Consider the following 17,956-nt stretch of genomic DNA (forward strand, 5'->3'; position numbering starts at 1 on the left):
AATATATATATATACACACACATAAATATATATATATACACACACATAAATATATATATACACACATAAATATATATATATATACACACACAAATATATATATATATACACACACATAAATATATATATACACACATAAATATATATATATATACACACACATAAATATATATATATACACACATAAATATATACACACACACACACACACACACACACACACACACATACACACACATATAATGCCCACCTATGACCATGTACTCTTTTTGGAATGGCCACCCTACCACCCTCCAAATTCAATGCCACCCCCCACCCTCATTTAGCACCCACCCTCTCCCCCAACTCAGCACTCCCCTTGCAGGTCCTCAGCACATTCTGCTAGTGGAATTTAATTTCACTTTAATTTAATTTAGAAATACACATAGTTCAGTGACAGGCCATTTCAGTCCATGAGTCCACGCCGCCCAATTTACACCCAATTAACCTACAGCCCTGGTATGTTTTGAACAGTGGAGGAAACTGAACAGCATTGCGTTAACTGCTACACCAACCTGCCAGAATTGCCTACTTCTATCCACCCGGTCTGTACCAGACACTTTCCAGAAGCTGGAGGAACTTTGTAAGTCAGAGAGCATCCTTGGGTAGACATACCTTTCAATGTTTCAGGTTGAGACCAACTGCCTTCACATGATGGTTAGAGGGTCAGAAAGAGTTGGTCACTTAAAACATTAGCAAAGGTCATTTTATGAATGAAAATTATTCTACTGACAACCAGCACGCTCACCTTCTTCACCAGCCAACACACAACCTGGAACTTTCTATGCTCCACATGATTGGAACAACAGAGAGCAGCTGGTCACATGACACACCCCTTAAAGGGGTGAGAGCTTTAAATCAACAATTTTACTCCATGGACCATCACTTTGTACTTTTGTATATTTTATATTCCTGCTTTAGCAAAAAAGGAAAATTCAAAACATCCAACTGACCTTTCGGATCTACAATCCTTTTCATTAGCACAAAGTTCTTGGATCAACAGACAATCCTTCCTACTCAGGTTCCAACTGTTTGTGGTGATGTTCTTGCTCTGTTAGTTGTGCATCTTTCTGACACCACACTTATTTAGTCCAGCAAAATGCAATCACGCATGATGCCATATGATACGGGAGTACAATTGTGTCCAAATGGCCAATGCCTTAGGTTGGTTTGTGAGCAATGCAAAACAGTGCAGCACAGGACAGACCCTTTAGCCAACCATCTCTGGAATCCAACTAATCCTATCTGCCTGCACATGGTCCATATCTTTCAGTTCCCTGCTCATTCATGTATCCATCTAACTGTCTTTTAATTATGGCTATTGTATCTGCTTCTATCATCTCCAATGGCTGCACATTCCAGGCACCTACCACTCTCTGTGGAAAGAAAAACTTGCCTCAAAGTTCTCCTTTAAACTTTCCCACACTCCCCTTTCCGATATACCCTATTGGGGGGGGGGGGTGGGGGGGGTGGGGGGGGAAGAGAAGAAACCGACTCTCCAATCTATCTATGCCTCCCATAGTTTGATATACTTCTATCAGGTCATCCTTCCGTCTCTGACACTCTGGGGAAAACGATCCGTGATTGCTCCATCTAATATATTCCAATTAAGGCAACAAAAGAGAGGTAAACAAGAATTATCTGCTGGGGTCTCGTGTAGTACACGACAGTGCTGGAGAAACTCAGCAAGTAATGCCGCATCCAGAGGAAGTAATAGGCGGACGATGTTTGGTGCCTGAGCTCTTTGTTAGGAATGTCCTTCTTGCTTCATTTCTGGTGACCAAGTGATACATATGAGATATGTTCCATCATGGACTTCAATTCTTGCCTGTTCATTTTCAGTTGCACCTGGACATTGGTTTTTGACACAACTCTATATTTCACCTCTCACTTCACTATATACATGCTACTGTTGAACATCAACCATTTCTAGTCTGGCTTTACATATCTGCTAATATCATTCTGCAGCAAACTCTACATCTCACGTAGTAACCTTTCACTTAAGTTTGATACCTGAATTCCAAAATAAATGGATCACTGGTGAATGAGGCCTTCCGATCAACCAAATTGCAATTACATGTTATTAATCCTTCCTCTCAGGAAAATATACAAATTTACTTCCTGTTTGTGGTTGCAAGGATTGATAACTGCCAACTGTTTAATTTCTGGGCAATTTGTAATGCACTTATAATGCCCCTAATTCACTCTCCAGGATCTTATTTGACAACTTTATGACAATGAAACTTCTTTCTCTCTGTATGACCATTGAGTAGCATATCATCTTTACTCTGGCTACCAGGGTTTATTTACCACAGCCAGCTCAACAGACTTTAAAAACTCCCAATCATTCTCGGTCCTTTAAAAATTACTTGCCTGTTGAACCAACAGTTCAGTGAGCTTTATTTGCTCCATCATGTGATTGAATTGAATGTCCTCACAACTCACTATCTTTCAGCCCATGTCCATGTGATCTCAACATTCAATATTCTGCTTTGAACACTGCATCTCATCTCAGTTTCATAGTTCTATCACCCCACTCTTCTGGCACGATGTCTCAAAATCTCCCTTATTCAGTCTCAGATAATGGAAGCAGTTGACAATTTCACATTCCAATGAAAACACTTCATTAACAAAGGTGCTATCACTGAAAGACAGCATGCATATGTTGCTTGTTGTCTTTCTTTAAAACATACTGCTGCTAGAACTTTCTACACTAACACTAAAGAGCCATCAGTCACACAATACAATCCTTAAAGGTATAACAGCTTTGATACTATAATTATCATCCACAGACAGATCTTATATATGACACATTCTTGCTGATGAATACTAGCCAATTACAATAAAAATATGGCACCCAATTGTCCAGAAATTCTGGCTTGCTAATGTGAGACTCAGGCCCAGACTGCAGGCAGGGTGTGCAGTCAGAGGCCAGAACGTGGGGCAGATGTGGCACAAGGACTGGGGTTGGAGTCTAGAAAACCAGGGGCAAGAAGGAGGGTCGTGTGGAACCAGGACTGGGATAGGTCTGGAAGACCAGGTTGGTCAAGTGCGGGGCCACAGCTGGGGTCAGATATGAACACCAGGGATCAGAATATGGGTAGGTTGGCAGCCAGAACAGAGATCCAGACTGCTTCTATATTTCCACCATTTTCCTTTAAACTCAATGAAAAATATACTTGCAACGTGTAAAAAAGAAATAAATGTGTTCAGTTATTAACTAGATCAGTGGTTCTCAACCTTTTTTCTCCACTCACATAGGGATTACTCAAGGTGGTACGTGAGAGGGTAAAAAAAGTGGCAAATCACTGAATTACAGTAACAGCAACAAGTTCATAAACTCTACGAGTCTAGCACTGGGAAAGTACCAAGAATGCCAAATTAGAGTTCCAGTTTAAGAAATTCGAGTACAACACTAGCCTACAAATGAACAAAGCATTTTTATCGATACCATGATACCACATACTCGTCATGAGTGCAAAATGTTTGTTTACACTCTCACCAAACTACAGCTGGAATGACATGTAACACTTATTACCATAACCACAACCAATTTAACATCTGTACCCAGGCCACAAACTACAAAGCTGAATTTTGCAGATTGTCTATTTAACCAAAATTGAACAGGAAATTTAGCAACCAGTCCTGAAAAATCATCATTTATAATTAAGTAACCATGATGGGAACATCCAGGAGCTCATAGCCTGGTGCAGTAACTCCACGCTTTAAGAAGGGGATAACATCATGGCTAGATTGCAGCTGGCTATTCTTCCAGAAAGAATGAATTGTGCAAGGTCTGCAATTATTCATTTATCTTGAGATTTCATTTCAAGTTAATCAATAAGAACCTTATTTATTTGCAGTCTTTTATAATAATTGGACCTATTTTACACATTTTAATTGTGAACCAACACCCACACCTTGGGGACCATTTTGGGAGCACACACCAAGAAATACATTTGACAGCCATTGAGTATTCATTTTGTATGGTTAAATATTGCCTTCAAACCTAAGCCCTAATGATCTATCCTACATTTGGGATGCTCATTTGTTAAACTTACCGGTATTGGATTAGAGTTTCTCTGAAGTTCAGAATCTAGATAAATATATGATGAAATGCAAGCTAGTTTTAAATAGAGTGTGGCATTCTACTGGTCTCTGAAGCTTTGTTTTAATGAGTGACCATTAGTGATTAATTCCAGTTTACACAAAGGCAATATAGGTCTAATTGAGAATCATAAGGGTGTAATTAACCAAGAGTAATTATATGCATATTAGGCCCACTTCTTTCCAGCTTAACTAAAAATTCACTACCAACATTAGGTAACTTGCAAACTCAATCCTTCTGCCTGAAAATTCCAAGATGTCTCTGCTAATATTTTAGAGCATTTAGACGTACCAACAGATGCCACAACTGAGTTATCAAGGGAATTTTTAAAGAGTAAACAGCCTCTTCAAACGATGCTAATTGCATAAATGGAGCACCTGTAAACCTTTAAGGCCACCCATGCATTTGGATTATTTACTTTTTCCCTCGATCTTGGAGCCTGGTTCTGAAACAGCTGTCCCTCTTTGTAACGCTTTGCTCATTTTGCCATCAGAAATCCCTTTCGGTGAGATTTTTTTTTTTGCTCAGTAATCGCTCCCTGTGCCCTGCTCAAAGTAGATTTAATTCTCTCTTGTGATCAATTATCACTGAAGTGAGCCATCAAAATAATGACAAAGTCTGAACCACAGCTAATATAGGGGGGATAGTCATTGGTTTGCCAGGCACCACCAGCTATAGAATCTGGAGGTGGGGACTCTGCTATAAGTCACTAGCTGATCATAACAATGTAACTTACTGAACAGCAGGCAACACACTAGTGTTTTTAAACATCACTAGCAAGCACAAAGAAAGATTGTACATCCTAGAGGAACGCCCCCTTAAAAATATGAAGGAGAAAATCAATTGTTAAAATGTAACAGGAATTAACATTATCGGCAGAGCAGAGTTTACACATCTCACCCCTGACTTCACACCAAGGCATAGTCAAACTGCCCCCTCTCCAGGCCATCTTTGCCATCAGACCACGATGAAGCAGGCATCCTGCTGTAGGGGTCCAGCAATATCCGAAAACATCGGACCACCAAGATTATAAGGAAAACCAATAAGAAAATTACAAATGCAAATACGGTTTTTTGCTCAGCCCCCATTGGGACGGAGTAGGTGGAGCCCCCACCGAGATACATCGAGGTTGACGCCAACTGTTCATCATCTACAGTGGACATATCATTCATTGTGCCAGCATCATTCATCGCCTGGTCTTTTGATGTTGGATTTCTAATTAGCTCTTCAAAGCCAGAAGAGAGGATCCCGTACTGGTCATCAGACTGCCAAGATCACACCAGTGATCAAACTGATTAAGTGATCTGCAAAACAACAAACAAAACAGTTAACTCTTTGCGATTTGCTACAGTTGCTCTGACCAAGATCCCCAAGGTACTGCATCTTATATGGACTTCGAATTAATTTGCTACATGCAAGTATTAAAATAGTTATCAGATGCAGAACTCTACAAGAAACCGATAAAAGCAGATACAATTACATTTAAAATAGATTTGGACAGATACACGTCTGGAGATGGTTTAGAGGTTAACGGGCCAAATGCATGCAAATACGACTAGGTCAGGTGGACCTAGTCCAGATGGTCGGCATGGATGAGTTAGGCTGTAAAACCTGTTTCTCTATAACTATGATTCTATATTTATCTTCTTGCTAAATGAAAGAGTAATCTGGTATAGAATCTGTATTAGGGTGTATCAGAACAATAAAATGAACTTAAATTCTATCACCATAAATTCAGTTGTTCGAAAATATACAATCAAGTTAACAGTCATTTTGTTCATAGAAATATGCACATAACAACATAAGAACTAGGAGCAGGAGTTGGCCATCCGGCCTGTCGAGCCTGCTCCGCTGTTCAAAGAGATCATGGCTGATCTGATGATCAGCTAATCTCCACCTACCTGCCTTTTCCCCCTATTCCCTTAATTCTCTTACTATGTAAAATCTATCCAACCTAGTCTTAAATATACTTACTGAGATCACTTTCACTGCTTCAATGGGCAGCAAATTCCACAGATTCACCACCCTCTGGAAAAGCAGTTCCTCCTCATCTCTCTCCAGAATCTACTACTCTGAATCTTGAAGCTACGTCTCCTAGTTCTGGTCTCCACTACAAATAGCCGCTTTCAGATGTTCGGCTGAAGATTACCTGCCTGGAGGCGCAGCTAGTAGAGTCCAGCTGGCAAGTTCAGGTGGCCACAAAATGGACAGCTTTGTGGCACCAAAACATGCCAGCTGACTGCTAGCCGCCAAGGTGCCTCGTCCCACCCATGCTGACCTCACGTCTTAGCAGCGCGTCAAGACATGCCTGACAAACAACTCAGGCATGACTTGACTCCCACTGCTGGTCTCCTCCCCCTCCCACCCTTGCTTGCCCGACTCCTGCTGCTGGTCTCCTCCCCCCCCCACACTCGCCCGCCCGACTTCTGCTGCCGCTACCGGTCTCCCCCCCACCCCCACCCTCGCCCACCCAACTCCCGCTGCCGACTCCAGACTTTCATTGTTTTACCACGGCTTCAAACTCGTCATATACACTCAACAGTAAACACAATTTGGATGTACGAAACGAAAGAGTTAGGCATCGACCTATGTATTGCTCGTTTTGCAACTTACTGACAACTAAATCGATTTGTTTGGTTGAGAAATGTTAATGTTCTGTTACTAAAGCCACTGATGTTCTCTACAATCCTTGTTCATAGAGAAAGCAACAATACTATTTCTTATTTCTGAGTAAAAGATAATAATTAAGATCAAATTGTAACCGTGTCCTCGAATGTTACTGTTTTCTACTTAATTGTGAAAATTAAAAATTAAAAAATCGATCAATTAACTGGCTTTTAATTCTGGAAAATCAGGGCTGATAGTAAAATTATTCGTGCACATGACTCGGTTTTGAATTTCGTTGAAATGCGTTCCCTTTCAAGGATTTCACATGGCTCAAGAACCAGGGACATCTGAACATCGCAGCGGGAGAGGGGCGGGCGGTGGGGGGCGGGGGGGGGAGACCTGCTACGGCAGCAGGAGTCAGGCGGGGTGTGGGGGGGGAGACTGGCAGTGGCAGCGGGAGTCGGGCGGGCGAGGAGGGGGGAGGCAGGCAGCGGGAGTCAGCCAGGCGAGGCTGGGAGGGGAGACTGGCAGCGGGAGTTGGGCGGCGGGAGTCGGCTGGGTGAGGATGGGGGGGAGACCGGCAGTGGGAGTCAGGCGGGCGAGGTGGGGGGGGGGAGACCGGCAGCGGCAGCAGGAGAGGGTGCAAAAAAAAATTGAGAAGTCTGGCTTCCTTGTCTCAAGAATCGATGGATGACGACGTAACCGCGACATCATCAGCCCATCCCCTGTCAGCCCGGGCCGTTTTCAGCTGCCACAATCGATACTCCGAGCAGGATAGTTATACCTCTCGGAGAAGGGTTAGGTAAGTAACCCTCCTGGCCGGCTTTTCCAGTTTCAGATGACCACCCAACAGCGCACAGGAGTGTTCTGTGCAGCTTTCTTCTTTTCTTTCTTCTTTGGCTTGGCTTCGCGGACGAAGATTTATGGAGGGGGTAAAAGTCCACGTCAGCTGCAGGCTCGTTTGTGGCTGACAAGTCCGATGCGGGACAGGCAGACACGGTTGCAGCGGCTGCAGGGGAAAATTGGTTGGTTGGGGTTGGGTGTTGGGTTTTTCCTCCTTTGCCTTTTGTCAGTGAGGTGGGCTCTGCGGTCTTCTTCAAAGGAGGTTGCTGCCCGCCAAACTGTGAGGCGCCAAGATGCACGGTTTGAGGCGATATCAGCCCACGGGCGGTGGTCAATGTGGCAGGCACCAAGAGATTTCTTTAGGCAGTCCTTGTACCTTTTCTTTGGTGCACCTCTGTCACAGTGGCCAGTGGAGAGCTCGCCATATAACACGATCTTGGGAAGGCGATGGTCCTCCATTCTGGAGACGTGACCCACCCAGCGCAGCTGGATCTTCAGCAGCGTGGACTCGATGCTGTCGACCTCTGCCATCTCGAGTACTTCGACGTTAGGGATGAAAGCGCTCCAATGGATGTTGAGGATGGAGCGGAGACAACGCTTTACAATCGGGCTTTGTGGCCACCTGAAAGGGGCTAATGGAAACAACTTATCTACCTCAATCTTACCTAGGCTTTTCATGATTTTATACGCTTCTGTAAGATCCACCACCCCCCCCCACCATTCTTCTAAATTCCAGCAAGTACAGTCCCAGACAACTCAACCTCTCCTCATCGGCCAACCTCATTCCTTGGAATCAACCTGGTAAACCTCCTCTGCACTGCCTCCAGTTAGATTCCAGGGATGAAGAGGTTCCCCGATGAGGAGAGATTGAATCATCTGGAATTTAGAAGGATGAGAGAGGCTCTTCTACAAACATGAAATTGTGAAAGGCATGGATATTATAGAGTAAGGCTATTTGCCCCACCACACATTGTGAGGCAAATACAAGGATCTGCTCTTCATTATCCCATACTGTTATGGACTATGCAAGGGTCGCTCCAAAAAGTCACCAGACGTGAGTTCTTGCATATGTCTTTGGTTGATAACCTTTGGGCTGACACTCATTGTAATGAAATGTTTGACTTTTATTCTTGTCTATTTTTCCTCTTCCTGGGTGCTGTCCTACCAGTGCTAAAACCATTTCAATAGAACACTCAAGAATCCATTGCACACATTAACTCAGACGATATCAAATAGTTTTTGTATATCAGAGCTGTCAAAATTAATCCTGATCCTGCTCGAAGCGGCAGTTTGCACACTTGCACTTTTCTGGAGCGCGCGCAACAATCAGGCAGCTGAGGTACAAATTTGCCATGATGGCACAGATCAGTAGTTGAATGATCATCTCCTATTTCTCTATTTTTTAAATATTTTATTTATATAAGAAAATAAACAGAGTTACAAAAAATGAAATATAACAATATATCTAAATTTAAACATGGTTACAGAAATATAAACTAAAAAAGAACCTACCAAAAAGAAACTCAGAACCCCCCCAACCTAGAACTACACCCCTCCTCTATCCTAAACCCACCCCCACCTAAAACTACACCCCTCCTCTATCCTAAACCCCTACCAACCTAAAACTACACTCCTCCTCTATCCTAACCACCCCCACCTAAAACTACACTCCTCCTCTATCCTAACCACCCCCACCTAAAACTACACCCCTCCCTACCCACCTACAAAAGAAAGAAAAGGAGAAGCATCTGATGCTGGTACAGTGGAGGGAGAGAAAGAGAGACAGCAGCGCGACTCGAGCGTGGGGGGGGGCGAGGAGAAAGACTGCAGTATGACTCGGGTTGGTGGGGGGAAGAGAGATGGCAACGCAACTCGAGCGGGTGAGGGGGGGTGGGAGAGAGACGGCAGCATGACTTGGCTGGGTGGTGGGAGGAGAGAGACACCAGAGCAACTCAGGTGGGCGAGGGGGAGAGAGACACCGCCACGACTGGAAGGGGGTGGGGTTGGACACAGCAGCATTATTCAGCTGGGCTTAAGTCTGGCTTTCCGATATTCGGAATTCAGAACACACTGTTACTCAAAGGTTCCGGATAAAGGATTGTGTTCCTGTATTTTGTAAACAGCCTTTTACCCTATACCAAGAACACTTAACTTCATCACAAGACCATACTGACCATTCTGATCATTGCAACGGAAACACAAATCCGAAACACTGTGACCTCCTATTTCTCTAATCAAGCTAATAATAACAGTATCATGAGATTTTATGTTCTGATGAGCTTGTTGTAGTGTCTAACCACTGCTTCAGTGGAAAGCTGTTGGGTATTAAATTTACTTTAGCCAAGATATAATCACTAATCACACCTCTAACAGCTATTCTGTAAAAGCAGCATATGATCATCTTTAAATATCATCTAACCTTTGAGAAAGCTAAGTAAGGAAGAATTTTAATCAAGCTCTTACCGCTCAGGAGGAACGTTACCTCATGTTGATAGAAGTTAATAAATTCCAATAATGTTCTGTCATATTTGTAAAGATACATGCTCAAGATGTTGCTTAATCTAACATAAAAGTACAATTTGTTTTAAGGGTCATGGAAATTTTCCTGATTCATGATTCATGGCTGGAGTTTACCCAACTCATTGTGCTTGGAAATAGCTGGCTAAGAATTTTTTTGATCCCATTTTAAAGATTACATTTTTTAAATATCTGATCAGTGTCATTGGGCTTTAAGATTTATGACAAACTTTTATCTCTGCAATATTATGGATTAAATATTCTACTCAACCAGTAGCAGAGAACATGTTGTATTGTGCCCATGTATATTTTATATACTGACTAACAGTCAATTCTATTAAAATTAATGGAATTAAATCCCAGGATTTGATTATACTGATCAAACAAACAGATGCTGTCCACTCTGTAGCAGCCTCTAAGATCAAATTTTGCTCCTGAACCTCAAACTTTCAATCCCATCTAATGCTCTGCCCTGTACCACTCATGCCATGCTCTGTCTTTTAATAATGAATACCCGCCCCCGCCCCCTCACTTACCTCCACAGCTGTACAACTCCTTTATTCAATAAGTATCAATGTTTCTGTACCTTAAACATACTAAACCAATATGTTGAGAGACTAAACTATTCAGAAGCAAAGCACTTTATGAAAACAAAGCCAGACATCAACAAAGAGGCAATGCAATGCACACAGTAGGTCTCGCGGCAGGAAGCAAAGGGATATAACCAACGTTTCAGTTGTTATCAATGGAGGTAGGATGTTCTTGGGTACACAATGTCTCTCTCACACTGTAACGGTGTCACTGGCAGGCACACTGAAGTGCTATTTGCTTGAAATTCTCCAGACAGTTTTATACATCACACTCCTCTCAGCATCTGTTCCATCACTGTCCCATTTCACAGATTTCTACCCACTGATTCCTCGGTTTTCTGTCATTCACCTCTTTAGGATTTTATAAACCCATTAATATCTTATCAAGCACATCTATAATCCACTCAGCAATTAATATCTCAATGACTGCACTGCCTCCAACATTCTATTCATCCTAAACTGACCATGCACACCCCAGTACTCTTGTAACCTCTCACGCAACTCAAACTATCACGTTGCTGCTGAGGATTGACCCTTCCCACATCAGTAACTTAGCGTAACACTCCCTCCCACCCAGAGCAAGAGCAGAGTTCTCCTTATCCTCATCTTCCAAAATTCTATCTCCACATTCAATGGGTCATCATTTCTGCCACCTTCTGGACTCCCACTTACCCTCCCTTCTCCTTTCAGCATTCAGAAGGAACTTATTGACTCTGGCTCGCTCTTCCATCTCCAATTCCCACTCCTCATATCACTTTCCCAAGCAACGACTGCTCTGTTACCTCTTCTCTTCCCACTGCCTGATAACCCAAATGGAATTTGCATCTCTTAAAGATGAGCTGTGATCAAAAAGCTCCCAGCACCATCACATGTTTCATTCAGCATCTCCATCCTACCACAGATATTTTCTTTGAACTCTCTTCCCCACCCCTTCTCTGCATGTCAGAAGATCCTTGATTTCTAATTTTTTTCTGGTTCTGATCAAATTACCTGAATGTTTCTGGAAAGGAGGTAGAATCGTTCCGTCAATAAAGGGTGAAATTATCGCAGCCATGATGAATGAGACTGGCTTAGATGTCTCTTGCCATAGAGACCTACTGGAGAGAAACAAGCCTTCACCTCACCAAGTGCCGACCTTCATTTACACTAATCCAACATTAATCCGACCAACTCTCCCTGGATTCTACCACCGTAGAATACATTGAAGCAATTTATAAAGGGCAATTAATCTCGATCTTTCACATCTTTGGGCTGTGGGTGGAAACCAGTGCACCTGACAGAAACCACCCAATCAAGGGGAGAACGCGCAAACTCCACACAGATTGTACTGGTTCAGATCTAAGCCCAAGTCACTGGAGCTTGGGTCAGCGGTTTTATCAGCTGTGCCACCGTGCATCTGTGGATTTGATAGGAATAGGTAGGTGTGAGGGGTAGAAATGAGGTCAATGCAGCTTTCAAGCTTCAATAACAAACAATGAAGATTTTGCTTCCTGAGTACTTTTGGAGATATTTCATGGATTTTGGACTACTGATCATGAAAATCACCCTAAAAATTTCCTAGCATGTACCATTATAACTTATTTTTGAGATTTCCTGTCATATTTTAAGTCTTCTTCAAGCATACAAAGCCATGAAGTGCAACACGTTATTGAAAATTCTTTTTCTGCCTTTGCACTTGGACGTCTTCCCTGCTGATCTTGGTGCAGTCAGTGACAAATGTGGTGAAAGGTTTCACCAGGACATTGCGACCATGGAAAAGTGGTATCAGGGCAACAGGAATCCTTCAATGCTGGCCGATATGATGCAGCGCATGAGCGAAAATCAGTGGCAAAACATTTTTAGGTCATTTGAACTATCACAACATGTCAGCATTATCAAGATGCTAAAATCAATAAAAGTTAATTTAACGTTTCTCTAACTTCCTACTTGATACCGTAAATTTGAAATTATTTTTGTGTTCAGTTTAAAGTTGTCTATCATAATGCCCGATTTTTCTTCAGGAAGCAAAAATTTGTTGTCTGGTGATTAGATATTTCTGCACTCAGATTCTACAACTCTCCTGCGGTTTCTACACTGGCCACATGCCAGGAAAACACCCATAGAACTGGCTGTGTGTTTGTAACTGAGAATGACAGGACGAGGTGTATCTCACCAATGCTCCAAAACAACCTTTAAAGAAAGCAATTAACTGAATCTAGACTGATATATCAAAGAACATATTATTAACTGACTGCCAGCCTATATTAACTGACCTTCATCAAAAGGTCAAACATTTGGTTTCCCAGAGGAAGAAATGATGAGAGGCATTGGCAGGGATTTTGGGATCAAACTTGGATGAGTCAAGTGTTAACCATAGAAAAAGAAGTAGGATCACTTGGAGGAGCTGGAACCGAACGCTCACTCTGACGTAACCCATCAGGACTAGCAGTGGGAAGGTTAATGAGGCCAGGTTCTGACTGTTAACAGCCAGCCTTCAACTTACATCTATCTGCTATCTCTTCACAAGCACACAAAGCCACTGCTAGCGGGAGAGGATTTTGCAATGGCAGGAATTCCTAAATGGCAAATATGATCTTTCCACACCTGAGTTGGGTCTTTTGGAAATTACTTGTAAAAGATAATAAACTCAACATCATGAAATATAAGTAGTATATGCCTAAATCACAGAAACACAGATCAGGTACAGCCCAGGAGATGATGTGGCCTATTAATTCCAGGCCAGGTCCATCCAAGAACAATCCAGCTGAATCCTCTCCCCCACCACAATCACTTATCAAATGCCTAAACGTTCTCCTCGTATAAGTTTTGGGTTGTTTGCCAATCACCTTCATTCTATGTCCACCTAGTTCTTGATCGAAGTGGCATCGTTCCATAACAGTGGTGACACTGATAGACAGGTGAAGAAGGCATTTGACACACTGGCCTCAATTGGTCAGGGCACTGAGTGCAGGAGTTGAGACATCATGTTACCACTGTACAAGTCATCCCTGGAATACTGGGTGCAGTTCTGGTCGCATAGCAATAGGACAGATGTCACTAAGCTGGAAAGGATATAGAAAAAATTCACAAGAATATTTCCAAATGTTTGAATTATAAAGGAATATATATAATATTGAGGGGCATAGATAAGGTAAACAGTTACAGACCTTTCCCGTTTCTCATGTACTTGTGTTTCAGTTCAGAAACAAGAAACATGGGCATGGGCCTGGGTGATGTTCTGGGTGAAATTCGGCCTTTCCCTTAAATAAGTATGAACATCTTTGGGACAAGGAGGAGTAAGAGCATTGGGACAGAGGCTGGTAGGTGGAGGCAGAGGGATAGGGAAGATGGGCATTATGGAATCAGGTGAGGAGGGGATAGAAGAGATGAACAAAGGAGTGAGTATGTGTGGGAGCTGAGCACAGAAATTCCACTGCCAGAGAGAAGCCAATAGCACAACACTTCATATTCCACTTGGATACAAGTATGAAAATGCCCAATTTCAGGCAGCATACCTGCAGTGTTATCCTCCCACACCCACTCAACTGTCTTCTCCTTTTGTTTAACCCTCACATCCACTACCACCATCTGATTCCATCTGCCCATCATTCACACTATCTGATTCCAACAATCACCTACTATGCTCATCCCACCCACTTCACACTGGTACTCTTGGTCTAGGCCCAAAACGCCAACTAGCATCGAGTGCCTTCGCAAATGCTGAATGATCTATTGAGTTCTTCTTGCATTTTATTTTATTCTAGGTTCCAGCATGCACAGACTCTTTATGTTGTCTAAGTCTTTGCCAATTTTTCCAGTGTAATTAACCCACAGAATTCATCACCTTGTGCCCTCATTACTACTACCCTAGGCAAGGGTGGAGGCAAATGTAATCCTTTTTCATGAAATACCTCCACCCAATTATATTAATAAATGAAATTCTGGATTGAACAATGCAGGTAACAACCTTCCAAACATGAGAGAAAACTCAGATGCCAACATGGATAGAGTATCGATTTTCGGGAAGTGAGAATATTATTATTCATTGGGACTTCCATTCTCTAAGAAGCTGAACTGACAGGGCCCGTCTACTAATATTAATGATGTTCCCAGCCTTGGGTACTGAAGGCAGATCCATACACAGAGGGGACTGCTGGGACACAGCACTGCCCACCCCTATGAACATTATCCACATTAAAAAGTATGTTGGGGGAATAATATCCACTTGAGCTTGTTCAAAAAGCAATCAAATTTAAACTACTTACTGAATGTAGAGTTGATTATTACCATTTCCTTATATTTCCATGAACTCCACTCCCTGTCCCATTTACCAACTGGCCCCATACAGCTATAGTTCTCATAATCAGCTCCAAGTTTCATCTTTAGTTGGCCACTATGAAGAACAGGATTTTCTTGAATTTAAAAAAATATATCCTTAGTTCATTCATATTATAACTATCTTCCCAATTATACATTAAAGTGTTTTGATGAAAAGTCATCAATCTGAAGTTGTAACACTGTTGCTCTGTGCACAGATGCTGCCTTACCGGTTGAGTGCACCGTACTCATTGCTGCCTAACCGGTTGAGTGCACCGTACTCATTGCTGCCTAACCGGTTGAGTGCACTGTACCCATTGCTGCCTAACCGGTTGAGTGCACCGTACCCATTGCTGCCTAACCGGTTGAGTGCACCGTACCCATTGCTGCCTAACCGGTTGAGTGCACCGTACCCATTGCTGCCTAACCGGTTGAGTGCACCGTACCCATTGCTGCCTAACCGGTTGAGTGCACCGTACCCATTGCTGCCTAACCGGTTGAGTGCACCGTATCCATTGCTGCCTAACCGGTTGAGTGCACCGTACCCATTGCTGCCTAACCGGTTGAGTGCACCGTACCCATTGCTGCCTAACCGGTTGAGTGCACCGTACCCATTGCTGCCTAACCGGTTGAGTGCATCGTACCCATTGCTGCCTAACCGGTTGAGTGCACCGTACCCATTGCTGCCTAACCGGTTGAGTACACCGTACCCATTGTTGCCTAACTGTTGCGGTCACTTAGCAAGCCAAAATCAGTTCTTGCACATTAACTTGATCCAACAGTTCCACCTGATATAATCTGGTTTCAATGAATGAAGTACAGGTTCAATATAAGATTCTTCCTACCACCAGCTAATATGTTAATCAATTTAATGAAATCCCCTTACAAGAAACCCATTTCCCACATCCACTTCTTAGCAAATGGCAGGGAGCTTGGTCGTCCTTGGAGCTGCCTCAGAGAAGCACATTAAAGTGGATATTTTTTATTATTGCCAATTAGGAAATCATTTTTAACTCTGCACCTCTTTCCGTTTTAGAAGTTGATAAACAAAGATATAATTTAAAAAAAACACGTGTGTTTGAAACTGACTGATTTACAGACTGTGGATTGCCAGAGTTAGCTTCTGAAGTGGTAGAATACTGCATCCTCTGAGTCTGTGTGTGAAACGAAATGAAATCCACACCCAAGGTCACTGCAGCTGGACACACAAGGAGGCATTGCTTGAGAGCCAAGCTCACCGCCTAACATGCAGCTCAGACACTCATTCGTAAATAAAAGTGTTATGCAAGAACACGCTGGGGTCGAGCGTGCTGGAGCAACTCAGCTGGTCACGCAGCGTCCATAGGAAGCAAAAGGGTGACCAACATTTCGGGCCTGACCCCCTGGTGAGGAATTCCTGATGAAGGATTCAGGCCTGAAATGTTGGTTACTCTTTGAACGCTGCATGACCTGCTGAGTTGCTCACACGCTCGTGCCTTGCACCTGAAATAATCGTGTCGCAATGAATGGACACTGGGTGAAGAAAGATAGATCTGCAGCTGCCAAACAATCAGTAGCTCCACTGACAGACCTATTCCTCGTATTCCATAAAAGGCATACTGATGGTTTAGGATGGAGATGGTGATGAAGGAGAAATAAGTTCTGGTCACTACCACAATATACCAACCATATCTAATCAAGAGGAGCCATTATACTGATATCCTCAGACTTTGACCTTGAGATTGAAATCGTTTATCATTCATAGGATGTGGCCTTCAAGACCAGCATTTAATGTCAATTCCTGATGACCTTGAGAAGACAATGGTAACCCACTGCAGTCCTGCTGTGTCTTCATGAAGAATTTTGTCTCGAAATATCAACCATTGCTTTTCTCACAATGACACTGCTCAACCCACTAAATTCTTCCAACAGATTGTGTGTAGCTTCAGATTCCAGCACCTGTGTGTCTTGTGGAAATAATATTCCCTCATGGCTGTTAAGTAAGTCATTCTTAGAAGTTATCATCAGCTCCTCAGTGGGACCTTAACTCATTGCTATGGTTGTGAAAGGAGCAGGGAACAAGAATCATCAAAAATTGCAGCGGAAGTTACCCGCTTGCTTCCTTGCCCCACCTATCAATATGATCAATGCTGATCTGGTCTTCAGGTCCACTGTTCACCTTTCATTTTTCCCTGTAGTTATTCAGTACCACAAAACTGGGCATTATGTCCAAAATGTCAATAAACTCCCATTCTGACCATCTGGACATCCATGAACTTGCTGACGTGATGGTATTGATTGATCTTATTCGAAGAGCAATAGATTTATAAGGGAACCAATGCTTAAGGCAGGAAAATGGTGCAGAGATTAAAAATATCCAATGATCTGATTGGTGATGGTTAGACCAGAGACACAAATTTGATGTTTTTATTCAATTTTCTCACATAGACTGCTGCAGCAGAGGTTCAGGGCACAGAATGACTGTTCCTTTCATTCAACCTTCCAAAGCCTGACGGAATATGGGGATATTGGATAATCCACTTTAATTCCATTTCAGATATGAAGAGTAATTGAATCATCAACCAAAAAAAAGAAAGGTTAACTGATGAGCCTGCATCTGGAATACTGCGTCCAGTTCTCGTCTCATTACTTGAAGAAAGATGTACTGGCTTTGGAGGTGTCCGGAGAAGGTTCACCAGGCTGTTTTCAGAGATAAGAGGGTTAGCCTATGAGGAGAGACTGAGTCATCTAGGACTGTATTCGCAGGAAATTAGAAGAATGAGAGGGGATCTTACTGAAATGTATAAAATTATGAAAGGTATAGATAAGATGGAGGTAGGTAGGTTGTTCCCATTGGTGGGGGAGACCAGAACTACAGGATGTAGCCTCAGATTCAGGGTAGTAGATTTAGGACAGAGATGAGGAGGAACTGCTTTTCCCAGGGGGTGGTGAATCCATGGAATTTGCTGCCCATTGA

At 42.8% G+C, this 17,956-nt stretch overlaps 1 protein-coding gene across 7 annotated transcripts in view; it reads right to left on the reverse strand.

Moving 5' to 3' along the window:
- Positions 1 to 376: 376 nt before the first annotated feature.
- The window catches only part of LOC138758681 (cortexin-3-like), a 51,368-nt gene continuing 33,788 nt past the window's right edge, over positions 377 to 17,956 (reverse strand). For 6 of the 7 annotated variants that reach the window (XM_069927975.1, XM_069927976.1, XM_069927977.1 and 3 more), the window contains one exon: positions 377 to 5,451. In XM_069927975.1, coding sequence (XP_069784076.1) covers positions 5,056 to 5,337 — 282 coding nt within the window. In that variant the 5' untranslated portion in view covers positions 5,338 to 5,451 and the 3' untranslated portion in view covers positions 377 to 5,055. The remainder of the gene's footprint in view (positions 5,452 to 17,956) is intronic. The other variant, XM_069927982.1, reaches the window with a different exon arrangement.

This window comes from Narcine bancroftii, chromosome 3, assembly GCF_036971445.1.
Source record: "Narcine bancroftii isolate sNarBan1 chromosome 3, sNarBan1.hap1, whole genome shotgun sequence".
Taxonomy (NCBI): domain Eukaryota; kingdom Metazoa; phylum Chordata; class Chondrichthyes; order Torpediniformes; family Narcinidae; genus Narcine; species Narcine bancroftii.